This window comes from Astatotilapia calliptera, chromosome 6 (genome assembly GCF_964374335.1).
Source record: "Astatotilapia calliptera chromosome 6, fAstCal68.1, whole genome shotgun sequence".
Classification (NCBI taxonomy): domain Eukaryota; kingdom Metazoa; phylum Chordata; class Actinopteri; order Cichliformes; family Cichlidae; genus Astatotilapia; species Astatotilapia calliptera.
Window position 1 is genome coordinate 4,404,520 of NC_137427.1, and position 24,567 is coordinate 4,429,086.

The following is a 24,567-nucleotide window of genomic DNA, read 5'->3' on the forward strand; positions in this document are numbered from 1 at the left end:
AGGACAGTGAAGCGGTGGAGGAGCCGCGTGAGGCACCTCAGCAGCCGGAGGTGGCAGACGAGGCGCGCGGGGATCTGCGCCTGCCGGAGGAGGGGGAACAGCCAGGTGAAGGGCTGCTCCTGCCGGGAGTGGTGGATGAGCCGCTCCAACCGGAGGCGGCAGACGAGGTGCGCGAGGGTCTGCGCCGGTTGGAGAAAGAGGAGCTGCACGAGGGGCTGCTCGAGCCGGGAGTGGCGGCGGAGGGAGCAGTAGTGACGGAGGCGTCGCGCTATGGGCTGCTCCAGCAGGGAGCGACAGCGGTGACAGAGGGGCCGCGCAAGGAGCTGGAGGTCCCAGTGCCAGGGGAGCTTCCTCGAGTGGAACTGGCGAGCGAGGCGGGCGCCACGCTTGAGATCGCCGTGCTCGCCAGACCGGCCTCACCACCACCAGAGGCCTGTACACGCCACACCTCTGCCCAGCCACCTGTGAGCTGGGGCTCACGCTTGTGCCGGCCGCGCCGGGTGCACCTGTCACGTGTCCGACTTCCGAACCAGCTTTGCCTGCGCCGCTGGATTCGCGGGCGGCCGCCTGAACTCGCACCTCCCCGTCGCTTGGCCGGGGCCTGGGGGTGCCAGCTGTCCGGGCTGATTCCCTCTCCCACTGGTGGTGGGGGAGTAGGTTCGGCCGGATGGCTCCCCGGCCTCAATCGGGCGATGGGGGTATGTGGTGGGGCGTGGGTGCAGGGAGGGCGGACGCACCTGCACGGCATCCTTAATCCAGAGGTGGGACCAAGTCATTGTTTTGCAAGTCTCAAGTAAGTCTCAAGTCTTTATCCTCAAGTCTCAAGTCAAGTCTCAAGTAATGTCAGGCAAGTCAGAGTCGAGTCTCAAGTCACTGGTGTAAAAGTCCGAGTCAAGTCACAAGTCTGAAACTTTGAATTTCAAGTCCTTTCGAGTCTTTAAAAAAAAAAAAAAACGAAAAAAAGCATGTTGCAGTTATGCTAAATGTAAATATTAGACCATGTAATTTTAAAATCTGTGTTTTTCTCAACACATGACAAAATAGTGAACTTAGAAAATATACACAAATTGTGAAATTGCACCTCTTTAAAATGCAGCTCAATTAAACCTAGCTCCAAGAATAATTTTCACCGACAGTTCTGAGATAAGCTGCATGTTATTCTTGGATGCGGTTGTAGGACCAGCTTTAAAATCGCATGACAAAAATATCATACACATTAAAAAAAACTGTATCACCAACGTAGCCTGGACAACATTTGCTAGTTAGATGAAGTCAGCTATCTCATCTTAGCATATTTATATGCATATTTATAATCATACGGTTCTTGGAGTGAGCGCATACACTCATGAAGTTTAGTAACTTCCGGTCACTGCAACAAGCCCAGGTACAGTTTACCGACGGATGGGTGCAGGACCTTGAAATGCACCGTGTCGAACGAAAGACCATCGTACGTATCATAAGTTTACCAGTCTCACAAATCGTCGTCATAAATATACATTCCTTAACCGTTTATTAATAGGACCTTTGAGCTCAACGGTAATTAATTAGTAGTGGAAATAATTTCTGGTACCCATCACAGAAATGTAGCAGTGACAATAATACTGTATGCTGTAATCGTACTGGGCAATTAGTGATACAAAAAACCTGTTTTATCCTGTGAATAAAAGTATATGTTTTTGTCAATGTACCATAATAACAGAAGCGAAACGCAATATTGTGTCAGGACAATTCACTATTTATGCACAATAAATAAAGGAGCATTGCGCGACAATTTCTGTTCAGCGCCAGACTTACTTGTAACCTATATCACTAATTATGTTATGAAAATGACGTATTAACTACTAAAAAACACTGACCTTCGTGTAAATGCTTGGAGCAGACTAACCTGTGAGCTGGAGTGTTCTGGGACGTTATATTTGATCTTTGAATGGCTGCAATCCAGGCCATCCGTCGCGTCTTTGTTACTTCGGAAACATGGCTCGAACAATTTCTCTTCAACGACGTAATCCGATAACAACCGATCTCTTTACCCGTCGGCTTCCCGTGGCTGTCATGCGACCGGCTATTGCAGTTAATAATACAACGGCTTCTTGACATTTTTGTGTTTCTTTTTATTGCTGTATAACTGATTTCAATTGAAAGTCTGTGTGCGCTAGTACCGCTTGCCACGAGTTCCCAGAATCCTTTGCGGTTCTACCCGTGAATGACGTCACATTTTCAATCTCTATATAATATGCATGTTAAATTTTATATTTGGGGTAAAATATCAAGTCTTTTCAAGTAAACCGGTTCAAGTCCAATTCAAGTCCCAAGTCATTGGTGTAAAAGTCCAAGTCAAGTCACAAGTCTTAGAACATTTTTTCAAGTCAAGTCTAAAGTCATAAAATTAATGACTCGAGTCTGACTCGAGTCCAAGTCATGTGACTCGAGTCCACACCTCTGCCTTAATCACGCCCGCCTAGTTAAAAACACGGGGACTGAGGGGTTTGGGGGTGTTGTGGTGTGGTGAGATGTAAATAAAGATGACTCTGAACGTTGCTCCGTGGTCCCGCCGTGTCTTATTCACGCCACAAACTGTTATTCTAATCTGCTGCTGAGTCTCTTACACTTTTCTTTATGCTGTATATTTTCACGTCTCTGGAATAGTTGGCAGTTAGATAGTCAGCTGGGAAACTTTGTGTTAACTCATGGAGCTGAGGATATCGTGGATATGCTGACCTCGCTGCGTGGTGTACAGAGCGAGGTCAGCATGATTAATATTCACAATAAAAATATTAGCCGAACATCATGAAGTCTGTATGTGTTTCATAGTGTCGAACAACCTTTGTACAGTTAAAGCCAGCAGTTACTACATGACGGAAACACCAACGTTATCTCTTTTATGTGTTTATACACAGGTCACGCTGATTACTGAACAAAAACCCAAAGATCAGATGTTAAACAGATTTATTTGCTCTCTCTCCTCCTTAAACATGTTTTTAATGTTAGTTATAATTCAGAATTGGCGACTGAAACACGTAGGACACATAAGAACATCAGGAAATAAAACACCGATAAATATAACCTCAGTAAAAGAAGTCAGCGGGGGTTACTACAGCTGTGTACCGGGGCCTGCGCTTTGTCGGTGGGATTGCTTGCGAGGCGAGCGGGTCTATCCCACGCTTTGCCGTGAGACTGGGATGACATCTCCGAAATCATCGAAACACTTTTGCAAAGAGGCTGTATCTTGACAAACCGACCAGACACATGAAGATTAAACCACTACATTCTCGGCTAAAAAAATATTAAAACGGTATTTGGTAACACACAAACAGGGTTTTTCAAAGCTCAGTTCTGTTAGCTTCCACATGCCGGTTGTTGTGTGCTAGAAACAATGGCCACCAGGCCAAAGCAATGGTTTTGACTCGATCAGCGTTAACCCCGCCCCCTGAGTTTGATGGGTGAGGCTGACAGATAAAATTATTTCATGATGAGAGCCAGGCGCCAAGACTGCCAAAATGAAATAAATAAATATATCATTAAATAATTAATTAAATGTGTCAATAATTAATTAAATGTGTCAATAATTAATTAAAATGTGAAATACATAAATAATTAATTAAATATGTCAATAATTAATTAATTAAATGTGTCAATAATTAATTAAAACGTGAAATACATAAATAATTAATTAAATGTGTCAATAATTAATTAATTACATATATCATAACTATTTATTTAATTAATTAATTCCAATTTTAATTAATTATTGCCACATTTAATTAATTATTTAATGGTGTATTTAATTAATTCATTATGGCAGTCCTGGCGTTCCATACTAAGATGGGGTTAAAGGTAGATGAATACAATGATCATTGTTTTTGTTTGTTTGTTTGTTTGTTTGGAAACCTTCCACGTTTAAACCGTTCCTCTTTCTAAGCATTACAGGAGATGGAAATGTGCGTTTGCAGGACAGTCAGTGTGTGCAGTCTGAAATATCCATCTGCAGATCTGGAGACATCTTTGTCAGCTTTTACTATCATCAAGTCAAAATTCAGAATACATGCCCCAAAATGTTTTTTATAATGTATTCAGTTACATTACTCAATGAGAGTAGCGTATTTTGAATACTTTGGATTACTTAATATATTATCAAGCTTTTTACATCTACATTAATGTACTATTGCTGTGTGATTTATTACTTTTACCAATACCAACTAGATCTTGAAATCTTAATATAGATGTGTAACAGTAGGTGGACATTAGGTAAGGCTGCACTTTTTGCAGCGATCCCGTGTAGAAAACTATTCCGCGCATATATAAATCAGGTCCGCGGCTCCGAACCACAGTAAAGGGACCTCTGGCTAATGCTTCATGTTCCATGTCGGGCTCGTAACCAAAAACTAGCTTTACTTTGTTGTCTGGGTCAACTTTGCTAGCGAGAGACAGAGAGAGGCGAAGAAAAGCTGCTCCAACAGAACTTATTGTTTCGGAGGAAAACACGAACACAGTGTACAGTTAAGTCTTGATAACTCACTTACAACTGGGCTGCACTGCCCATGAGACTACATTCTTTAGGGCTATGCCTGTAACACTCTGCCTATTGCCTTCATATTAAATAATTGTTTGAGCAATAATTTAAAAAAATATTTCATTACATCATTATACGGGCCGCAAGTAGAGGTGACATGGGCCCCGAGATTGGACTCAGGCACTCTGTTATTGCGTGTTTTGTTTCCACCGGCGTGGAATTACCAAAAATAGAGAGGAGACAGCCTAACATATGAAACAGGAAAAGACCGCCGTGTAATCCCTTTATTTCAACAAAGTAACTGTATTCTGAATACCACCTTTTAAATGGTAAATAAAGTTACTCATATTTTGTATTTTAAATATGTAACGCCGGTACATGTATTCCGTTACTCCCCAACACTGTCTGGGACAGAACATGTGCTAAACTAACTGGCTAAAGTCATAGTGAATCCATCCACCTTAGCTGCCTTTCTGTCCTACTGGCTACTTGTGGTATTGCAATGCAAAATAAATTTCCTGCAGGACTGAAGACTTGGTTAGACTGAAGAAAAGGTCGTGGTTTGGGGCTGTTTCTGACATTGAAATAAAATACTGTACGACCAATAAGAGCAGGGTGATGCCTGCTGAGCTCAGTCTCACCTTGTACATTTACGTTCTCACTTCTGACCTTGTTGGCGCCGTTGGAAGCCTCACAGTAGTACTCGTCACTGTCATTTTTGGAGACTGGTTTTATCTCCAAGTTTGAGTAGGTCTCTGTGGTGGTGTTGGTTTGCAACGGTACTACACTGCCGGTTCGGTACCACTTAAAGGTGACTGGCCCTGTGCCATTAACACTACATATGAAATTGAGTTCTTTTCCCTCTGAGATTTCTAGTGAAGAAGGGATGACGGCCAGAGTCATTTGGCTCAAAGGCACTGGGAGAACAAAACATGGAAGCAAAGAGGTGAGATTAGGCAGCATTGTAAAGTTTTACTTTGGCTTTAAAACAAGAACTTAAGCTTACAGTGTTTACAGTGGTTTTTGTGCAGATTAAACAGGAAGGACACCGTTTCTTGTTGTAAATGTAACTAAAAGTTTGAACAGGATGCAAGTTCAAACTGTGTGTGTACTGATTTGAAGAGATACACACTATCTCTTCAAATACACACACAATAGAGTTAGGGTTGGGTGGTCCTTTCATGTTATACCGCTTAATGCCAAAATGTGTTGCAGTGAGTAAATGCGGGCTTCAATTAACCAGACAAATCATTAACAATAAGTTCTTATTTACAATGTCACCCCGAGCAAAGCTTCTCGAGAAAATAGAGGTGGAATTAACGATAAACGTTCAAAGTTAAAAATCGAATGAATCCAAAAACATCTTAATGTGCCCACTTTTAAAACACTGCCACCTGGTGGTCAAAGTGATATTTTACAGAGGACAAAATTCCCTTTAAAGGCAGAGCCAGGCTAGCTCTTTCTGTTGGTTTCCACCCTTTATCCCAAATGTTCTACATATATTCTCATCTCTCATCTTTTATTTAAAAAAAATGTAAAGAAACGAACAAAAAAAATCAGTTAGGCTTAAATATTTACCGATGACATTCACGCTGAGGTGTTGACTGGAGCCAGTTTTGTTGGAATGGAGACTATTCTTCGCCTCACACCTGTACTGTCTTTCACCAGGCTCATTGATGACATCCATAAAGACAGCTTGTCGATTTTGCTCTCGGATGACTTTTGTGCCCACTTGGACGTTATCCTTAAACAGGGTGTAGTTTATCGGCAGGCTGCCATTCGACTGACACAAGATGGTGAAGCTCTTTTTCAGGATCACCTTGTCCTCAATTGAAATCTTTAGAGCAGAGACATGAACTACAGAGGAGAAACAGAGCACAGACTTTATGAACTGAAAAAGTAAAACAAAAGTTGCTGCTGAAGGCTTAAATAGTGGCTATTTGTGTCATAGTGTAGAAACATAAATTATTCACAATTTAATGAAAGTCTCCTTGCTGATTAAAAGGTGATTTTTAATTTTGTGAACCTGAATGGTTGTTTGTGTTTTTGTGTTAGCCCTTTGTTGGACTAGCAGCCTGTTTGATAACTGGGCCCAACTCCAGCTATCAAACTGGATACGACGATGTTGTAATAATACTAAGAAAGGAAGAATTTTTTTTATCAGCTTTTATTAAGAGCTATGACTGCAATAAAACAATATTTTTAAATGACTGTTTTCGGTTCATTTTCATGTCTCAGAATGGGTTTGCCGATTTACACACTGGTAGTTTTTATTGCTTAAAATCTAAATTGAATTTTAGTTACTGTCAGTGTGGTTAAATTTGTAAAAACAGCAAAATAAGGAGATTTTGATGCATCCGGTTATTCACAGTGAAATAAATACAAAATCGTGAGCCAGCCGCCTCCACTAACTGCCATGGTTAGCTGAAGACAAACAGCTGGATTACAATCAATCACAGTAAACTCTGATTCATTTTTGATTTTTTTTTTTTAAATGATACACAGCAAACGTTTCCTGACAATTTCTACATTTCAGATTTCTCAGATTTTTTTCCCCCTGAAGTATATTTTATATTTTATTTTCAAGTCAGGTTTCATAGCCAAGATTCTTGGTTCTAGTTTCCAGTGTTACCATTATTATTATTCCATTATTATCCTTTGGCATTATTGCCTTGATGGAGTAATGTGAAAACAGAGAAAACAGTTCTCCTGGGTGATGGTGGCGAGTCACAGGTTTGCCAGCTTGGAGAACGCAGCTCATGTCCTGTTCGGGAGTTTTATGTTGAGAACTTACTTAGGTTCAGGCATTAGGTTTAACAAAAGGCTTGGTTTAGTACCTCACACATTGAAAAACAAGGCTTTCTCTGTGCATTTAAATGGTCCTTAACATTGTCCTTAAGTGATGATTTAGGAGTAACTGATCTGTCTAAACTACGAGTGTCAGGCAGCGATTTGACAAAAGTATCTGATGCCATGGGAATAAGCGTAGTCTATTAAATTGGCGATGCACTTTATTATTTTTATTTGTTCATTTATTTAAGCAGCTAGTAGCTTTTGTTTTGTTTTTTTACTGAAATTTGATTTCTCTTAATTCAGGTGATAACTGATAACTGTAATACAAGAGCTGGGCCAGCACCAATGTAGAAGGAGTCCTATCATGACTTGTATGTAAAATGGACTTGACTGCACTGACATAACAATTTAGTCTGATGAACCATTAGACCACATTTACCAGGACTCACACATTGTCTCTGCACACATCACGCAAAGCTACTTGAAGACGAGGGACAACCTGCTATACTGCCTGTGCCACATGGACACATCAGTGCATTTAGAGATGAAGCTATTTATTGACACATTTATGCACTGAAGGACCAGAAGGGCATCAGTGTGCACTATACCCTGGACCCAAACAGAGATAAAGAAAACTCACCTTTAGGACGAATCATCAGGGTTTTGCTATCTTTCTTGATGCCTTTGGCTTCAGCTGAGCAGGTGTAGTTGAAATCATTCTGCAGGGCCTTCACATTAAATACTCCAGGTTTACCAGAGCTTGGTAAGTTTTTAGATGGATAAAGAGTGTACTCCAAATCCTCCCTGTTGATTCTTTGAGAGGCAAAACCATCACTGTTGCAGGTCAATGTCATAATTTGCCCTTGAAAGACTTCAGTGGGAGACATGGTGAGACTGGGCACTGAGAAGAGCTCTGTGGATAGGTTTACAAAACACACCAAGTCAGCGTCTAGATGGATACATTTTTGCAAACATTAATGCAGTAACACAAAAAATGCTTAAACTATTTTAAAAGACCATTAGTGTGCTAAAGTGCATATTATTATTACTGAAATAGCAAATGGCTACAAAGTTGCATTAATTGCACAGCCAAAGCACTAACATTAGGGCTTCATTAGGGGGTGGGGATAGCTCAGTAGGTAAGGTGGTGGCCCCATGATCGGATGGTGGGGGGTTTGAAACTCTACCCTGAGGTACCCCTGAGTAAGGTACTGCAGGGAGCAGTGTGTAGGGACGGTAATACAAGCACACTCAGTGAATGAATGAATTACTCATTCACTGAGTGAATGGGTTAAATGCAGATCAATAAAGTATACTTTATTATTCAAAATATTGAGTCCATGAACCAGTGGTCCTACAGCCATCCAAAAAATAAGCTTCAGATAACTGTTTACAGAGGTCATCTTTCCTGTGTCCACTTACCAACCACTGAAATCTTCTTCTCAGAGTATTTCTCCACATTTCTCACTACCACTCTGCAGTCAAATGTAAGCGCTTCAGAGGCCTTTGGTACTGCAACCATGTTGTGGTTTATTGTAGAGTTGCCAGTCCTGAGAAGCTTGGTGCCCTGGCTCAGGAATAGCTTGTAACCTTCAGAGCTGGAGTGAACATTTTTTGCACTACACGAGATGTTGAGGTGGTCTCCTTCATAGATTGTGGAGTCAGGGAAAATCTTCAGTTCTGGTGTAATAGAAAGCTCTGTGGAGACAAAATAAATGAAGCACTGAGGTGAGACCAGTGCTTTCAAAAAGCAGCACAGTTTCAAAATGCTACTGACCTTTGACTGAAACAGTGACGTTGTTGCTTTTTGTTGAAGGGAAGGTGTCCTCTGCTGTGCGGATCTTGTAGGAGCAGTGAATTTTGTGGATGTCAGCACCGCTTAACCTGAAAGTGGTCTTTGCTTGGTTGGAGAGTCCTTCCACCCTGCTTATCTGTTCATCATTATCGAAGAAGAAGAAGATGAAGGACCCTATTTCACCCGGAGCTATACAGGTGGCTTGTACCTCCTCCCCTTCATTAACAACGTTCGTATTAAGATGGAGAACTGGCTGCGAGAGTCCTGGAAACATAAACAGACAGATCTCCCACATGTACTTGGTATTGCATTCAAACACATCCACAGTGTCACACGAAGGTTAAAAAGATTTTTGATCATAATCTGATCTTGTTTTGTGCTTTTCTCTCTCTGCTCTCCTTTCTTCTCTTTTCCAGCCAATCGCAGCAGATGGCTGCCCGTCCCTGGCTGCGATTCTGCTGGAGATCTCTACCTGTTAAGAGAATTCTTCCACCTCAGTCTGGCCAATTTTGAGGATTTCTTCTCCAAGATTTTGGGTGCTTTCCCTTGGTGGGTGTACTGATTAGGTAACTTCTCCGGTGTCAAATTTGAGGTTAGTCTCTTTATGGAGATACTTTTGCTGTATTGTGACCAATAATATAACAGAGATGTCAGAACTGGACAGAATTACCCCAGCAGTGATGTCACTAACAATGTCATAACTTGTGCTTTTGGACTGTTCTGCACCTGACAATTATTGTAAGCTGTTGTGCAGGACTGCTGGTACGGTCCACCAGATGGAAAGGCACGAGTGGGTCAGTTTTTAAAGCTTTAAGTACCAGCATAAATGGACATCACATTTCTTGTAAACAATGACCAATAGGTCCCCAATAACTGCGGCTTCAGGCTTCTGCTCTCCACACTAAAAGCGCATATATATAATTTAAGATGATGTCAGGGCTGTTGGCGCATAGTTCTGAGCTTGATGTGAACTTCCCACAGCTGACCAGTGTGTAGGGAGAATATTGCAAGCATGTCAGTCATGTGTCATAAAACAGAAAGAAAATGCAAAATGTGTAAAAACTAATTTTTCTTTCATAAATTCATAAGTACATCCTCATGAATTCAAAAACTCTATCATAATCTGATAATACTGCAGCTTTGCATGAAAACAAACCCACCTTGTACGTTGAGTCTTTGCGCTTTGCTCAACTTGGTGTCGCCTTGGATGTCTAGCTTGCACTGATACAAGCCTGTGCTGAAGACTCTGGCATTGTGCAGCTGGTACACGAAGTCCTCAGAGGAGCCAATGGTCTTGGTGTACACTATCTTGTCATTCTTCAATATGGTGTACTCATGAATCAGCCCCTTGCCAGTACTCGTGCTCACTGTGGCATGGCATCTCAGAGTCACATTGGTCCCCGCAGTCACATCGTTCCTGGGCTCAATGATTAGCTCGACACTTTGAATTTTGAATTCTATGAAATGAGATTTAACAAAATCAGTTAGAACTCATTTATCCAACCATATATCCTCAGCCTTAAACTTTTAACCTCGAACCATTTTTATATTAATTTTACTCCTTTGAGAGTTCAGCCATGTTGAAGTGTACAGTGCAGTCCACTCTTCTTATTTTCTGTCACATATATATTGTGATGTAAGTTCATATTAAACACCAGAGTTCCAGATAATGAGCTTAGAGTATGAGCCAAAACTCAGGCTTCAGACAGTTTGTTCTACTATAAATAACTCTGAATTGAATTGACTTTAATTGAATTTGAAAGTAAATTCTACATATTACTTTATGAAGAACCTTATGTTACAGTTCACTACTATTTAGTTTTACAATATTTATGTTTTTCCTCAATGTATCTATCCCGAGCATATCATAGTATAGATATGCTTGGTGGATTTTTTGCTTTGCGTTACACAGTTATATGCTGTTATGTTTGTTTTGACTCAGGAGTGAGAGATTGTTAGTGTTTAGAACTCCCCGTGAAAACAAAACGTTTGATTATGTATTTGTTTTTTAGAAAAGGAGCAATTTTTTCTAAAAGGAGCTGAAATTTACAGGAGCTGTTAAGGAGAAATATTAAGCTTTAACCAAAGATACTCAGCTTGCTTTGCCATTTTTGCAAAAATGAGAGAAGTACAGCTAATAAACAGCAATTATGATCATATAGAAGAAACAGTAAAAGGTCCAGAATTTATCGTTCTTTGAAAATATTTTGAAAATCCTGAATTAGCATTGATATGAACAATATCAACTCAGGATTCCTCCTTATATAACAGATAAATTAACATTGACTTTGGGGGAATAATGACAGGTCTGTGTTAGTAACATGTCACATTTTAATCACAACACAACTGACTAATGATGAAGAAAATGGTTGGCTGTCTCTTATGAGGAAAAACAATCCTCTCCCCAGGGCTTCTGTGCAGTAGGTGCTTGATTTCTCACAAATGGGTTCATATTAAACTGAAACAATTCAGGTGGAGGGTGAAGCTCCAGAAACATTTGTAGCACATGTATTTCAGCTAATGGCCTTCATCAGGGTTACGATTATACTTAGGTGTCCCTGAAGGCACCATGGCAACACTTGGCTGAGGTAGCCAGAACATTTAGTCCACTTGTTCCAGGGAAGAAAAAGGAAATGAGTCTATTTGTCTTCTTGGTTGATTTAATCTATCATGATTCACAAGTTCACCGTTCATCACTGCGTCCTTTACTTTCATGCCACAGCCTAAGAACCGAGCAGTGACAGGTTGGGGGCTCGTCCGGGATGAGCTGCAAAAAAATCAAACTCTGCTTCTGGTTTCATTTGCTTTAAATTTTACAAACAAGAATGACAAACCTTTAAGCCTCTTTGTCCAGCTTCTGAGTCACAGTTCAATCACTTCCTATTTAAAATGGCACTCCCTGGAGGTCATTTTGCTGATATATTTTCAACAACTACAACAAAAACATCTTTAACAGCTGTCACAGTATCGAGTTTCGTGCTCAGGAAGCTGATGTTTTTCTGTGGAATGCCATCATACTGGTAGCTATGTCCTGGCTGGATGTGAGACTCATACAAGAGACAATGCAAAATACAAACAATTCATATTGTATGAGTGTAAAATTCTTGGGTGAAAAAACAAAGGTAGGTGACTCCTCCTCCCCCATTTTTTACTCACAAAACTGATAAGAATCACTTTGTAAACACTACAGGATCATACGTGTGCATTTTTGTATTTGCTCCTTTATTTCTGTCCTTGTGAAACACTCATTTTCTTTGTTTTGTTTAGTTTTGTGTGTGTAATCAGTTTTCTTTTAGTGATGCTTTTTAATTCTCAGCCCCTTTTTTCTGGTTTAATTACATCTGCCATCGTTTACACAGCAGCATGGGAAAGCTTTGATAATCACCGGAGTTAGTCCCAAAGCCATGACTCAGTTATGTTTCACAGGTAAAAACTAATGAGTCATTCTCAGGACACAGGTGTTCATGTTCGCAAATCTTTAGGGACAACACTTTGCATCCTAGTCTCATCTGCAACCAGAGAGGAAAAGACTTTTAAATTAACAACTGTGGTTTTTTTCTGCAGGTAATGAGAAACAAAAAGCATCTGCACAGGTATGTTGAAGTCTCCCCACTAGATCACCATATGGTCAAGTATTAGAGACAACAGGCTGCTGCTGTGACTCAGAGTGTGTTGTTTAGAGGAAGTAAACAAACCCTGAGAAGGCAGGAAAAGCACTTTGTTAGACAAACAGCTACTCGGGGGACCTTTCACCATTTCAGGGTGTGATGAATCTGGAGCATGCCCAGCATCATTCAACAGGACTGGCAGAGCTGGTGATGAGAAAAAAGCATGCATGCAGGGCAGAGATCTGCTGCTGGTGCTCCATACAGATAGTGAGTCACAATACTGACATGTTGAGTTGGATATAACATCCTGCAGTACTAATTTTTCTTATATTTTACTACATAGAAAATAAAGAAATACTGTATGTTTTAATCCACAAAATATCTAAAAATTTTAATTCAGTTTTATTTAAATAGTCTGGTTTAAAACAACAGTTTTCGCTTCTATGATGTCGTACCTGTTCAAACAGTGGGAAGGAAGAACCTAAAATGAAGATATAACACATTTTGGGGTCAGCTTCAAAGAAAGGCAGGTGGGAGATCTGAGATCAAATGTGACATAATTGGATCCAAACTATAATGTGATATTTAAAACACCGGTATCATTTCCTAAATGTTGCCAATGGAAACAAAGGCAACAACATTTTAAGCAAAGTTTTAAAGATAAAGGACTTTTAATGAAAGGTTATTTGACCTTAAAGAGGAGGAATCAGGTCCAGCTGAGGATAAGAGGCGATATTTAGAATATAAATATAATTTAAATATAATATTATATTTAGAATCCCCATATATCGTATATGTTGTCAATACAAATAATCTCTCTGTATAGCATTATTATCACTTTGACCTAAAGATCAGTCTATTGCCTTTAAAAGAGAGGTCAGAGGTCAAATGTGACATGATATTTTAAATCTGTATATGGTACTTTCTACATGTTGACAATACATACCACACTTTTAAGAATCACAGTTTCTAAGTTATATGGCTTTTGGGCGCAGGACAACATGAGTAAAAGGATAAAAGAATAATTGAGTAATCAAAGTATTTAAATATGAGTACTGAAAAATATTAGAAGAGGAGAGCAAAAAAAATGAACCCTTTAGCTGATTTATTTTGTATAAAACATAAAAACATAATGTGCCGTATGGCAAGCAGTACATTTGAAAATGGACTGAATGGCTTTGTGAATATTGAGGCGAAATTATCATTGCAGAAACAATAAAAGACATAAAATCCAAAATGATGTAAAAACAGTTTTTCTCCCTTTGTGTGTAGGAAAACAGATACACACAGCCAGAAGCTCCTAAATGAGCTTTTTTCACTGGAAAGTGCAAAATACTATGTACATGTAAATCTGGAGATGAAAAGACTGAGATGTATTTAAAAAAACTGCACATTATAAGATGTATTTATTATTGTGTTTATTGTGTATTATGTATTTATTAGTACTGTATGTATTTATTTCCTACAATGTGTCTCGCCTGTACACCCAGCTGTGTGTGAAATTTGCTAAAAATGTACTTTAAATAAAAAAAAAACCCTTTTATGTCTTTATCTATCTATTCATTTAAGAGTGTAGTGTGTCTTGGCTATTGTCTTGTTAAATTATTTACCTCTCCTGATCTTTAACCTCCTAGGACCTGGCGTCCACATATGTGGACATCACATTTTGGGTTCTCCAGACCAAATTACTAAATTTTGCTCTACGCGGGCCTGATATCCACTCACGAGGATATTATGCTGCCTCTGTTTCATCAAAATTTAAAACGAATATCCTCATACGTGACTCTCATTTTTCTTAGGAACAAAAATCGGGTAAAAAAAAAAAAAAAAAAAATCTGGTGATTCTTTGTTTTTACATTCATTGGGTCCCAATGTGACCAAATATCAAAGAGAAATTAAAAATGCATGTGGTGGAAGAGTTCGGGTCTTAGGAGGTTAAAACACTTCCATCAGACACAATCTGGAAAGAAGCGAATAAAACTGGTTATTTGTGTGTTTCTACTCGTACTGAGGACTTTAACACTATAAGACACTTGAATCTACACACTCTAGGTGGTTCTTATCGACCACACGAACACTCACATCAATGGATTCATCAGGCGCGATTTGAGGTTCAGCTTTTTTGCCCAGAACATTTCCACAAACACACCTAAGAAATGACCCAAAATGCCCAACAACTGCAAAAGCTACACCTGATTCAGAAAAATACATCAAACACATCCACAAAGCCACTTAAACCTGGGTTTTACTTCCAGTTTGGACCTGCTGATAACACACGCCTTGTGTCAGACGTGAATCTGCACAGCTGATCCAAAGTGACTCATGCCTTCCATCACAAACCAACTTCAGAGTACAGGGAGGTGTGTGACAACGCTCGCCAACATGTTCCCAACGCTTTGTGTCGCAACTTTTCCACCATGGCAGAGACCAGAAATCTCTGATAACAACTCAGACTGTTTCCACAGTCTTAGTGGAAGATAGATGATTGACGCCAACCCAGTAAATGGAAAGTCAACAATAAGCTCAATGAAAACAGGTTCTTTCTGAGAGCAAGTTCAGCTCTTGTGTTTCCTGCAGATCAAGTCTAAGCATGGATTTAAATCTCTCATTTAGCTTAAATGGTACTCACCTTGCTGTGTGTTCACCACGGTTGCTGAGTATAGGTCTTGGAAGAAATAAAGAATTTAAACCACAAAGTTAGAGACAATCATCAACTGTATCCTCAAATAAAAAAGTTTCTAGATTAAAAGTGAGTATTCTCACAGATGGACAGGAGGGTGAGGATGAGCCGTTGTGGGAGGCCCATGCTGTCTTAGGAACGCTGCTGGCTGTCCTGGAGGTTAACAAGCTTGTGACAAAGCTGGCTGCTGGTGTGGTCGTGTGGCTAGTCAGGATCTGGGAGGCGGGAGCGGGACATTAACGTGGTGCTTTAGCTCAGCCGCTCATTGGTAAGGCAGTGACGACGGTTATCACACCAAGCAGTCATCGGCTTGGCTTAATTTGACAGGAAGTGAGTGTTGTTTCCTCAGGATGTTCAAACCGCCCCGGCCTTTGCTGTTGTGGAATGTTCTCCTCTGGCCTCCTCTGTGTCTCTGTGTGTGAAATAGTAGCCACAATAATGCTGAATAGCATGGGGTGCTGAAGTGAGGCCTTTGACCTCTGACCTGGCCATGCAGGTAGGGAGAAGAAGACGAGTACAACATTCTTTGCATAGAGAAGCCGTTTCCTGATGGGAAGATGCTTGGCTCAGCTGCTGAAAACAGTTTTCCCTGACATAAATCTGAGCACAGCTCTTACAGGACACATGGAGATGGAAATATTCCCACTACTTTGTTTGGTCTGTGATGTGGTAAAATAATTCCAGAGCAAAATCAACCGCAAAGTATTCAATTCTAAATGAACAGATTATAATTGAAGTAAAAGACCTAAAAATATACCTGTGTTTAATTTTAGTTTACTATCAGCTTATTTAAAATTACATAAAACTGTAAAGTGCTTTCCAAAGTTGGAAATCATATGGACAATTAGCTATAAAGGTGAATTAAGTTCTCAGGTAAATAAAACGCTATAAAAACAATAGTAAGGTCAAACTGAACCATGGGAGCGTTTAATATTTAGAGAAAAAAAAACTGGCAAATTAATATTGAAGAAATTATCCAAAATTAAAATACGTTTTCAAGAATTAAAAACTTCCGAAAAACATTGTTTCTTCTTCTGTTAAGGAACCACATCAGCCTCATCACAGGACAGACCCCACCCGTAAACAAAGACTAAATGATTCCAGAGGCATTCGAGTGACGTCTGGAGGGACTTGACACAAAAACGTCTGAACGGGTCCAGCTCACTCACGTGTCTCTTCTGAGCCAACATCAGGAGGATTTCCTCAGTGAATCTTGATTTGATGAGGTCACCCACTGTAGTGAGGTCGGTCCAGACTTGCAAAGTGAAGGATTTGTCTTCATTTTCAGGGTTAAAAAATTATTACTATAATGAATTAAAGTTATAGACAACACAGTGATGATAAAACATACTATAAAGAACAAAAAGAAAATGCAGCTGTGAAATAACCACAGGCCTCAAACCTACTTATCTGCAGTAACCTACCACATGCTTTTACTGCAGCAGTTCTCTGGTTAGTTGAAATGGGAACGGTCAGATTTCATGGTGCTTTTCTATCATCTAACTAAAGAAATGCCAACTTCTATGAGTATGTGCCTTTAAGAAAACCTGTTTTATATTGTTGGAACATTTTTCAGTTTGGAGCTGAACCTGCAGCTGGAAATATTCAGTCTTTTTAAACTATAAACAAGCACGTCACTAGAAATGACATTAAAACAGAATGAAACTTTACAGGCACGCTTTAATCATTTTATTAAAGACACAGCTGTTATTGTTACCATCACCACAAAACATGGTATTTTTAGACTTATATCTATCTGCACAATTAAATTATGCAGTAATGGGTCTAAATTCATTTACAAATAATTAATGAAACTTTGAATAAACAGACTATGAAACAAGAGAAAGAAGGGCGGGGTGTAAATGATTATTAAAAATTCATCCTTATTTAATGTTATCCTGAATTATTTATTTGAAAATTCATTTTTTCTAAATAGAGTATGAAATTGGATTTTTATTAATTAAAACATTATGTAATTTATGCCCAAGTTGACTGATCTTTTCATAGTTCCCTTTTTAATTTGAAAGTTTTATTTATGGGCTTATAATGCTCTTAACTGCTCTGTATAATAAAATTATTTGGGATTTACTGCATTTATTTTTAAATACATCAAATTAATTAATGTTTGCTTTAATTGTAGAATTCATCTTTATAAAAACGTACACTTTGTGGTCCTAACAGATCATGCCACACGAATGACCAAACCCAGTAAAGTAGGACAGAACGATTAATTCCATCCAGTGTTATTCCAGCAGCTGTAGCATTTGGGTGATTTTGAACTCTCTGATTCAGCTGCTGAATTTGCTAAAAGCAGCTAACAGGATGTTGTGGGTAACGAGAGGTTAGCTGAGAGCCAAAAGTCCATCAGGGACTTTTCTTAAAGGATCTTGAGTGCCCATGGAGCTTTTTGAAATTTCAAAGGTTCCTCCCATCACCCCCAACCAGTCACAGCAGATGGCTCCTCCCTGATCCAGAGGTTTCTTCCTGTTAAAAGGGAGTTTTTCGTTGCCACTGTCGCCACAGGTCTTGCTCATAGGGGGGGTCACCTGATTGTTGGTGTTTTCTCTGCATTTTTGTTACAATTTTTTTTAACAATAAAAAGCATATTGAGCCAACTGTTGTTGTGATTTGGCGCTATTTAAATACAATTGTATAGAAAAGAGACTAAACATCCATCTCGGTGTGACGGATGTGATGAGCAAGACGTTTGGCCCATAGCAACAAAATAAAATGAACACCATGTTGTGTTCAATAAGACTTTAAATGAGACTGAACTTCAGTTAAATGTTTAATGAGGTCAAAAATAACATGTGCCAAGTGTCCCATTTTCTCACTTATATAATTATATAGAATTTGTATATATTATATAGGTCTATACAATTTACTATATAATTAGTCCTCTTTCTGAAACCAGAGGTGTCGCCTCCTGCTGGCCAGTAGAATGTATGCAAGCTGTTAGTTTTTGGTGCAACTTTATAGAAATGCAATTCAACCGGTTTATGGTTTTTTAGAAGTCAAATTTACACAAACTTTGAAACAAGCTCAGGTGTTAAACATATGGTGATGCACTAAGTTGAGACAAAAGTTGTTTAAATGAATGAAATCTCAGAAACTCCAAGAAAACTAACAAAGCCCACATTAACATGAAACCTTGCCCTCCCCTAATCCGGTTTTATTTTGGTTTCAGTTTGAACCACTAGGAGATCTCGTCAGCTTTGAGTAGTACATATATCGTTTTCTTACATATTTGTTTGAAACAGCTGAACCGATGCAGCTTCAGGATATGAGACAATGCGTGTGTGGTGCATTGAGGCTTCCACGTGGTGCCGGGACTTAACAACAAACCTAAAACAAAATATAACTCTAATAAACTAAGCAGTGGAGTTTTAAGATCTCTCTTTAATTTAGAAAAGCAAAGCAGATGTTCTTTTTTTTCATAAAGTTTTCTTTGACTTTACAAAATTAATATAAATTCACACGAAACTAGAAATTAAAATAAGACAACAGACGCTTGTTTGTGAACAATTATTTATAATTTAGAAATTCATCCATAAACGATATTCTCCTGTTTGTAGTGTGTTTCAGTAGAAACAGCTCAGCAACATCTGGAGGCTTCTTTGAATACACATTGAAGAAACAGACAAAACCCGGTGTTGTATTTGGTTTATTTCACTGATTTCATCTCCTGCTTTATGAACCACAGTCAGCAAAGCAGTCTGAAGTCACAGACACAAACCTGATTGTTTCACTTTTCCTTTCCTACTAAAGACTTTTTGTCCAGCTCTAAAATCTTAAAACTCAAAGCAGGATACTCAGAGATGAATGTGAGTGTGAGCTGAGGGCTTGGACCAGCTCAGTGAGCGTGTGAGGGTGGAGACTGACGTGGTGACCGGACTGCATGTTGTGTGGTATGTTTGGTGTTTCCAGTTCACTTTCAGTCTACAAATCCACTCCGTCTGTGGGGGAAAAGTAGAGCTCGGGAGGCGCGATGCAGATGGGAGGTGTGGCAGGAAAAGAGAGGGGGGAGCAGCCTTTGAATGCTAAAGCTCCCCCACCCACCCCCCAAGGCCAAGGCGAACAAAGAAGAATTAAAAACATAGAAAAATACAAGAAAAGAACGAAAAAAAAAAGATTAAAAAGGCAAAGCTGCCTCAGAGGAGAGGCACGACGATGGTGATAATGCACAAAAAAAAAAAAAAAGCTTTAGGAAAGAGCACCACATTGACGTCAGTTTTCATGATCTCTTGCTTGTGACTGACCTCACCTGCCTATCATGCTGCAGGGGGAGGAGGGGGCTAACGGGGGCTCGTGAAATACCTGAGCGAAATCTAGGGGGCTGACTAAAACCTGATGCAGCGAGCAACAACAGGTGAGTCGGCGCTCTCTAAGCATGCGGCGCACTTTCGCTCCGTTACACATAATCAATCCAAAGAAGTCTGCAATAAAAGCAAAATAAGAGCTCAAATGAAACCCTGCAGCGGGGGTTCATCAAAAAAAAAAAAAAAAGGATCTGAATGAAGACAAAGCTGCGCCTGATTGGTTTAAATTATCAAGAAGCTTTACTTCTATTTGTATTTTCCAGAAGCCATAAAAATGAAAGCAGCTTTTTGAGGGCTTGTTTGACCCTCAGGTAAATCATAAAAACCTCCATCTTTACTGTGACAGCAGGTAAAGATGGCACAGCCATACGATGAAGTCTAAAGGAAACTCGCTGTCGTGAATGGAAATGTGTGCGTTTGTATTGCTGTACTGTGGCAGCCGAACACCCCCTCCAAATGGAAGTGTGTTTTTCTGTGGGAAACAGGAAGAGCTTGAGGCTGGATCGATCACGAGCAGTCTTATTGCTTTGCAGGCAGGTAGGTAGCTGCCGCGGTCTCCAGGTAGGACCAGGTACTTGGCTAGCTCTCCTCTCACTGTGCTAGATACAAGGGCATGCGTCATCCTAGTAACAAAGCAGGTTTAGCTAAAACAAACAAAACAAAAAGCACACCCCTCCGAGCCACAGCGAAGGGGACTGCATGGAAATGATGATTTTGTTTGGCACGCTGGGGCGAAGGAAGCGAGGAGGAGAACTGCAGAATGGGAGCAGGTGTCTTTTTGGGCAAGTCCAAGGCTATGAGAGCCCGCTGTGGGCAGGGCACATCTGTGCTATAATTCCTTCTAACACTCACAAAAACAAACTCGTCACGTCTGCCGGCTTGACGTTTTCAGGGAACAGTAATCACAATCCACCTTTCCGGGGTCCGTCCTTCCAAGCGTCTTGGCAGCAGGTGCTGCGAAGTCACGAAACTCCGCATCCTCAGCCAGTTTACGCACACGCACCGGGGTTCGGTGGCGTGGCGAGTTCATGTTTCCTGCACCGGTTAATGTGTTTGAACAGTGTGTGCGTGCTGTCCTCTCTCGCCACATCTGGATTGGGTCAGAGTTTGTTCAGGTAGTGATGCTCGCTGTGTGGCGAGGAGAGGCCCCCGGTGATCGACAGGTACCATTTTCTTTTCTTTTTTAAAATAGAACCTCTCTTCTTCTGTAGATGCTATTTAAATATACACACTCAGCACAGCCAAGTCTACAATCATTAGCTTCATAATAAGAATATGAATAAACAATGATAATATAATATATATAGAGAGTCGTCTGTAGCATGAGTTTTCGTCAGCAGCCATCACTAGAACATTCAGGGTGGTAATTGCATATGTACACGAAAAACAAAAAAGAACGTCATTTACATCCCGGTGCTTGAGGCTCAGGGTCACAATTCATGTGTGATGATGGGGAGGAGAGGTGATGGATGCTGGTGTGTTATCTGAGCCTCTTCTCTGCCGAGTAGATGGACATGTAGTAGTCGTTGCTGCCTACCGCCAAGTGAGGCTGCAGGGAGACGGAGAGAAAAGACAGGGGAGGTTACTTGGTAACTTCTTTTAACCAGAAGTTGGTAACCAACCTAGAGAGTCAGTGTTGTCCAGTTTCGGACATTAGAATTCATTCGCCGTCATGTTTCTGACTAACTGCGAGCCCAATATTCACCTCCCACCGCTCCAGAGAAGAATACCTGACTCTGTGTACACCAGCTAACTTTGCCCGAGTGCTCTTTGATGTGGAGGTTTGTCACTAAAGGAGGTAACAACTGTGACTGGAGGCAAATTTAATGAGCTCCGAGTAAGAAAACCAAAGAAATGAGCTAAACAAATGAAATTTCTCTTTGGGTTCAATGTGACAAGGAACATCTTTCACAATTTGCATAATTGTTTGATATAAAATTGATGAGTGCAGTTTTAAAGTGAAGACTGAATTGCAGATTAAATGCTGTGGCTAAGTACCTCTAAAGGAAAGCTCACTCGAACATTTCCACTTTGGGATGCATTGTTTTTTAAATTTCACTAAATTAGAGATATTCAGTTTTTTAATAACATTTATGTGTCAGGTATAGGTGTTAGCTTAACACAACAACAAAGACGATACAGATACACAGTTGAGCTCTAGTTTTACCCAGTGAGGATGGAAGGCTAAACAGCTGATGGCACCAATCCTTTGTCCCATGAAACCGTCATAGTACTTAATGTTGCTGATCACGTCGCCGTTTGCATTGTAGACCGCTATGAACTGGTTCATCGATCCACTGGAAGGTCGACAGTGAAACACAGAAGAGTCACACACGTGCATTTAGGTATTTACTTGAGGAAAAAGCATCTGATTCTCTGGGTTTGACCCAACGTCAAGCAAACCAACTCACCAGGCGAACAGGTTGGCCTGTGGGTGGATGTCTAGAGCCGTTAAGCCTTTCACCGTCTGTAGCACATTGATGGACTCCGGCATCCGTGGCTCAAAGAACCGCACATCTCCGTTAACACTGACGGGATAACCAGAGTCAGCACAGGCAAGAAAACATTCAAGTTAGTGTCTGTGAGTCTGAGCAGGTGAAAGAGGATACCTGACGCTGATGATGTGCCCGTCTGTCTCCTTCTGTAGATGAGCTTTTACCACCCAGGCTCCGTGCTCCCTGTAGGTCATCACACGACTGCGGAGACACAACAAGCGTCAGTTAACTACGCTACAAGTGACATCAAGTCAAAACAAACCATTTAAAAAATATGTCTTTTGGTACATTAAGTGGTATTTTCACCACCAACAGGAGAGCCTCTAGTGTCTGATCATCCATGGGTGCAGTGAGGCCGAAAATATCTGCTACTCACTGTGTTTTGATTGACTGACTCACTGCTTTGGGCTAACTGGGTGTGAAAAAGCCCTGAAGAATTAAATGATTGCAGCAGAAGCGAGAATAAAAACACGTGTCTATCACACGAAGGAGCTTTTCTTGAAGCCTCATCCAGCAACACTTTAAACGCCGTTACAGTCGTTAAATTTCTTTCTTTCCTTAATTAAAAGCAAATCAAGTAATGTGACTAAACGATCTGGCTGTACAGTAAAGCTGGGTGCACATTCAGTAGAAAGGCTCAGATCTGACCGCTGATTTAACTGGGTGGTGACTTTCTTCTTGGGTAACCAGTGTGGTATTAAAAAAACAAAAACAAAACTGAAGATAAATCCTGCTGCTCTACATGTAACGAGGATGACACACCACTGGGTGGCAGAGTGGCATCAAGGTGGGGAGAAAAAACAGTCTTTCTGATTTTATTTTGTATGACCATCTTCTTGGGGCTGAGCGGCGCTCGAATTACCGGATAAGTAAAGAAACACTTTACAGTCGGAGCACAGATGTGCCAGAACGAGCGCCTGATCTGTCTAAGGCCGAATTTTAAGGACTCTTTTCTCCAAGCACTGAAAAAAGAAGCTTCTCTATACAAAATTTTCCTAAGACCGAGTCCAACCATCAGCTCTGGGCTGATCAACATGGGGAGGCAACAGTTGCTGAAAGATGTAACTCCCAGCCTGAAGGGGAGCTATTAAATTAGCTTCATTTAAAGATTTATGGGCCACTTCATGTTTTAACTGCCTTGTTTTCCCCCTCAGGGGCTGAAATTAAAATAATGTTTAACCAAGCTGGGGGCACGGGGTCCATTAAAGGATGAGGCAACCCAAAAGGGAGATTTATGGCACACTACATACAATAAATATAGATTAGAGAAGTGAATAATGCACGAGTCTGGAGTAGGAGAAATTGCCATGTATGTTCTTCAGTGAAATTAAATAACGTTGAGACAGTAAAATAAAACCGTACTGAGAAATCATAAATTTGAAAGTGATTTAATGGGATTAGAAAGTGATGATGGGAGGCTACCATTCATTGGGGCCCATCCTCCGATCGAAGACCCGCACAGACCCGTCACCCAGACCGGCAACGATCAGCGAACGCTGGGAGTCGCAGGAGAGGCTGGTCACACAGCTGTCCGCTCCTGTTGGGATGTCCTGGCGCACAAACACACGCACACAAGAACACACACATCTCCTCTTGTTAAGGTCTGTAAAGGTAACGCTCATTTCACATTAAACCTCCTTTAAAATCATCAATCATGTGCTCTGTTGGCTCATTTGAAGCTGGGCGCAGCATCAATATGCAGCCATAGGCGAGACTGGGGCCATTTGTACTTGTATTAAGTCCATCCATCATGACAATGATTAGCACACCGAGGTCCATTAGATGTGTAAAAACAAGGAGAAAAGAAAGAAACCACACTAATGGTACCGGCTCTGCCTCACACTTCCATTACTTTGCCCAAACAAACAGCAGCAGCAGCAGCAGCAGCAGAGAGCTCCGTGAACACATTAAGTTTTAATGTGAAACGCCTCAAAAACAGGGTTGTTTTCATGTTTTAGCACCAAGAAAGTAATCCGAGTTGTTCCTGATGAATATTACAGCTTAAATCTAAAATTCCACCAAAATGCTTCCACACAGCGGCCTCGTTTGGGAAAAGTTGAAAGCTAGACTCAAAATCCTGCTAAAGGATCATTTTGTATTGTCAACGAATCGTGAAAGGACCAAAGTGTGATTTTTGGATACACAGAAGATCTGATGTAAAGTGTTGACGTTTAGATCACAACAACTGCGCTCTGTAGAGGTCGCCACAGCGAATCATCTGCTTCCATCTCACCCTGTCCCTCTGCATGTCCTCCTTCACTACATCCCTGAACCTCCTCTGCTGTCTCCCTCTTTTCCTTTGATGTTTAGATTTATGACAAATGGCAATAAAAGTCTCGTTAAGATTGAAATTCTACTTAGAAACAT

General features: G+C 40.5%; 2 protein-coding genes across 12 annotated transcripts in view; both read right to left on the minus strand.

The window, feature by feature from the left end:
* The window catches only part of pecam1b (platelet and endothelial cell adhesion molecule 1b), a 28,485-nt gene extending 12,829 nt beyond the window's left edge, over positions 1-15,656 (minus strand). For all 8 annotated transcript variants that reach the window (XR_013909416.1, XM_080302322.1, XM_080302321.1 and 5 more), the window contains exons 1-8: positions 15,470-15,656; positions 15,336-15,371; positions 10,259-10,555; positions 9,081-9,362; positions 8,726-9,001; positions 7,944-8,216; positions 6,089-6,367; positions 5,152-5,427 (exon numbers count right to left, since the gene is read on the minus strand). Coding sequence is in view for 7 of the 8 variants with exons in the window: in XM_080302322.1 (XP_080158448.1) it covers positions 5,152-5,427; positions 6,089-6,367; positions 7,944-8,216; positions 8,726-9,001; positions 9,081-9,362; positions 10,259-10,555; positions 15,336-15,371; positions 15,470-15,512 (1,762 nt within the window). In the remaining variant the exon portion in view is untranslated. The remainder of the gene's footprint in view (positions 1-5,151; positions 5,428-6,088; positions 6,368-7,943; positions 8,217-8,725; positions 9,002-9,080; positions 9,363-10,258; positions 10,556-15,335; positions 15,372-15,469) is intronic.
* A 5,136-nt stretch (positions 15,657-20,792) lies between these two features.
* The window catches only part of rptor (regulatory associated protein of MTOR, complex 1), a 198,478-nt gene continuing 194,703 nt past the window's right edge, over positions 20,793-24,567 (minus strand). For all 4 annotated transcript variants that reach the window (XM_026169798.2, XM_026169801.2, XM_026169800.2 and 1 more), the window contains 5 exons: positions 23,623-23,750; positions 22,315-22,401; positions 22,117-22,233; positions 21,873-22,002; positions 20,793-21,254 (listed from right to left, as the gene is read on the minus strand). In XM_026169798.2, the coding sequence (XP_026025583.1) occupies positions 21,186-21,254; positions 21,873-22,002; positions 22,117-22,233; positions 22,315-22,401; positions 23,623-23,750 (531 nt within the window). In that variant the 3' untranslated portion in view covers positions 20,793-21,185. The remainder of the gene's footprint in view (positions 21,255-21,872; positions 22,003-22,116; positions 22,234-22,314; positions 22,402-23,622; positions 23,751-24,567) is intronic.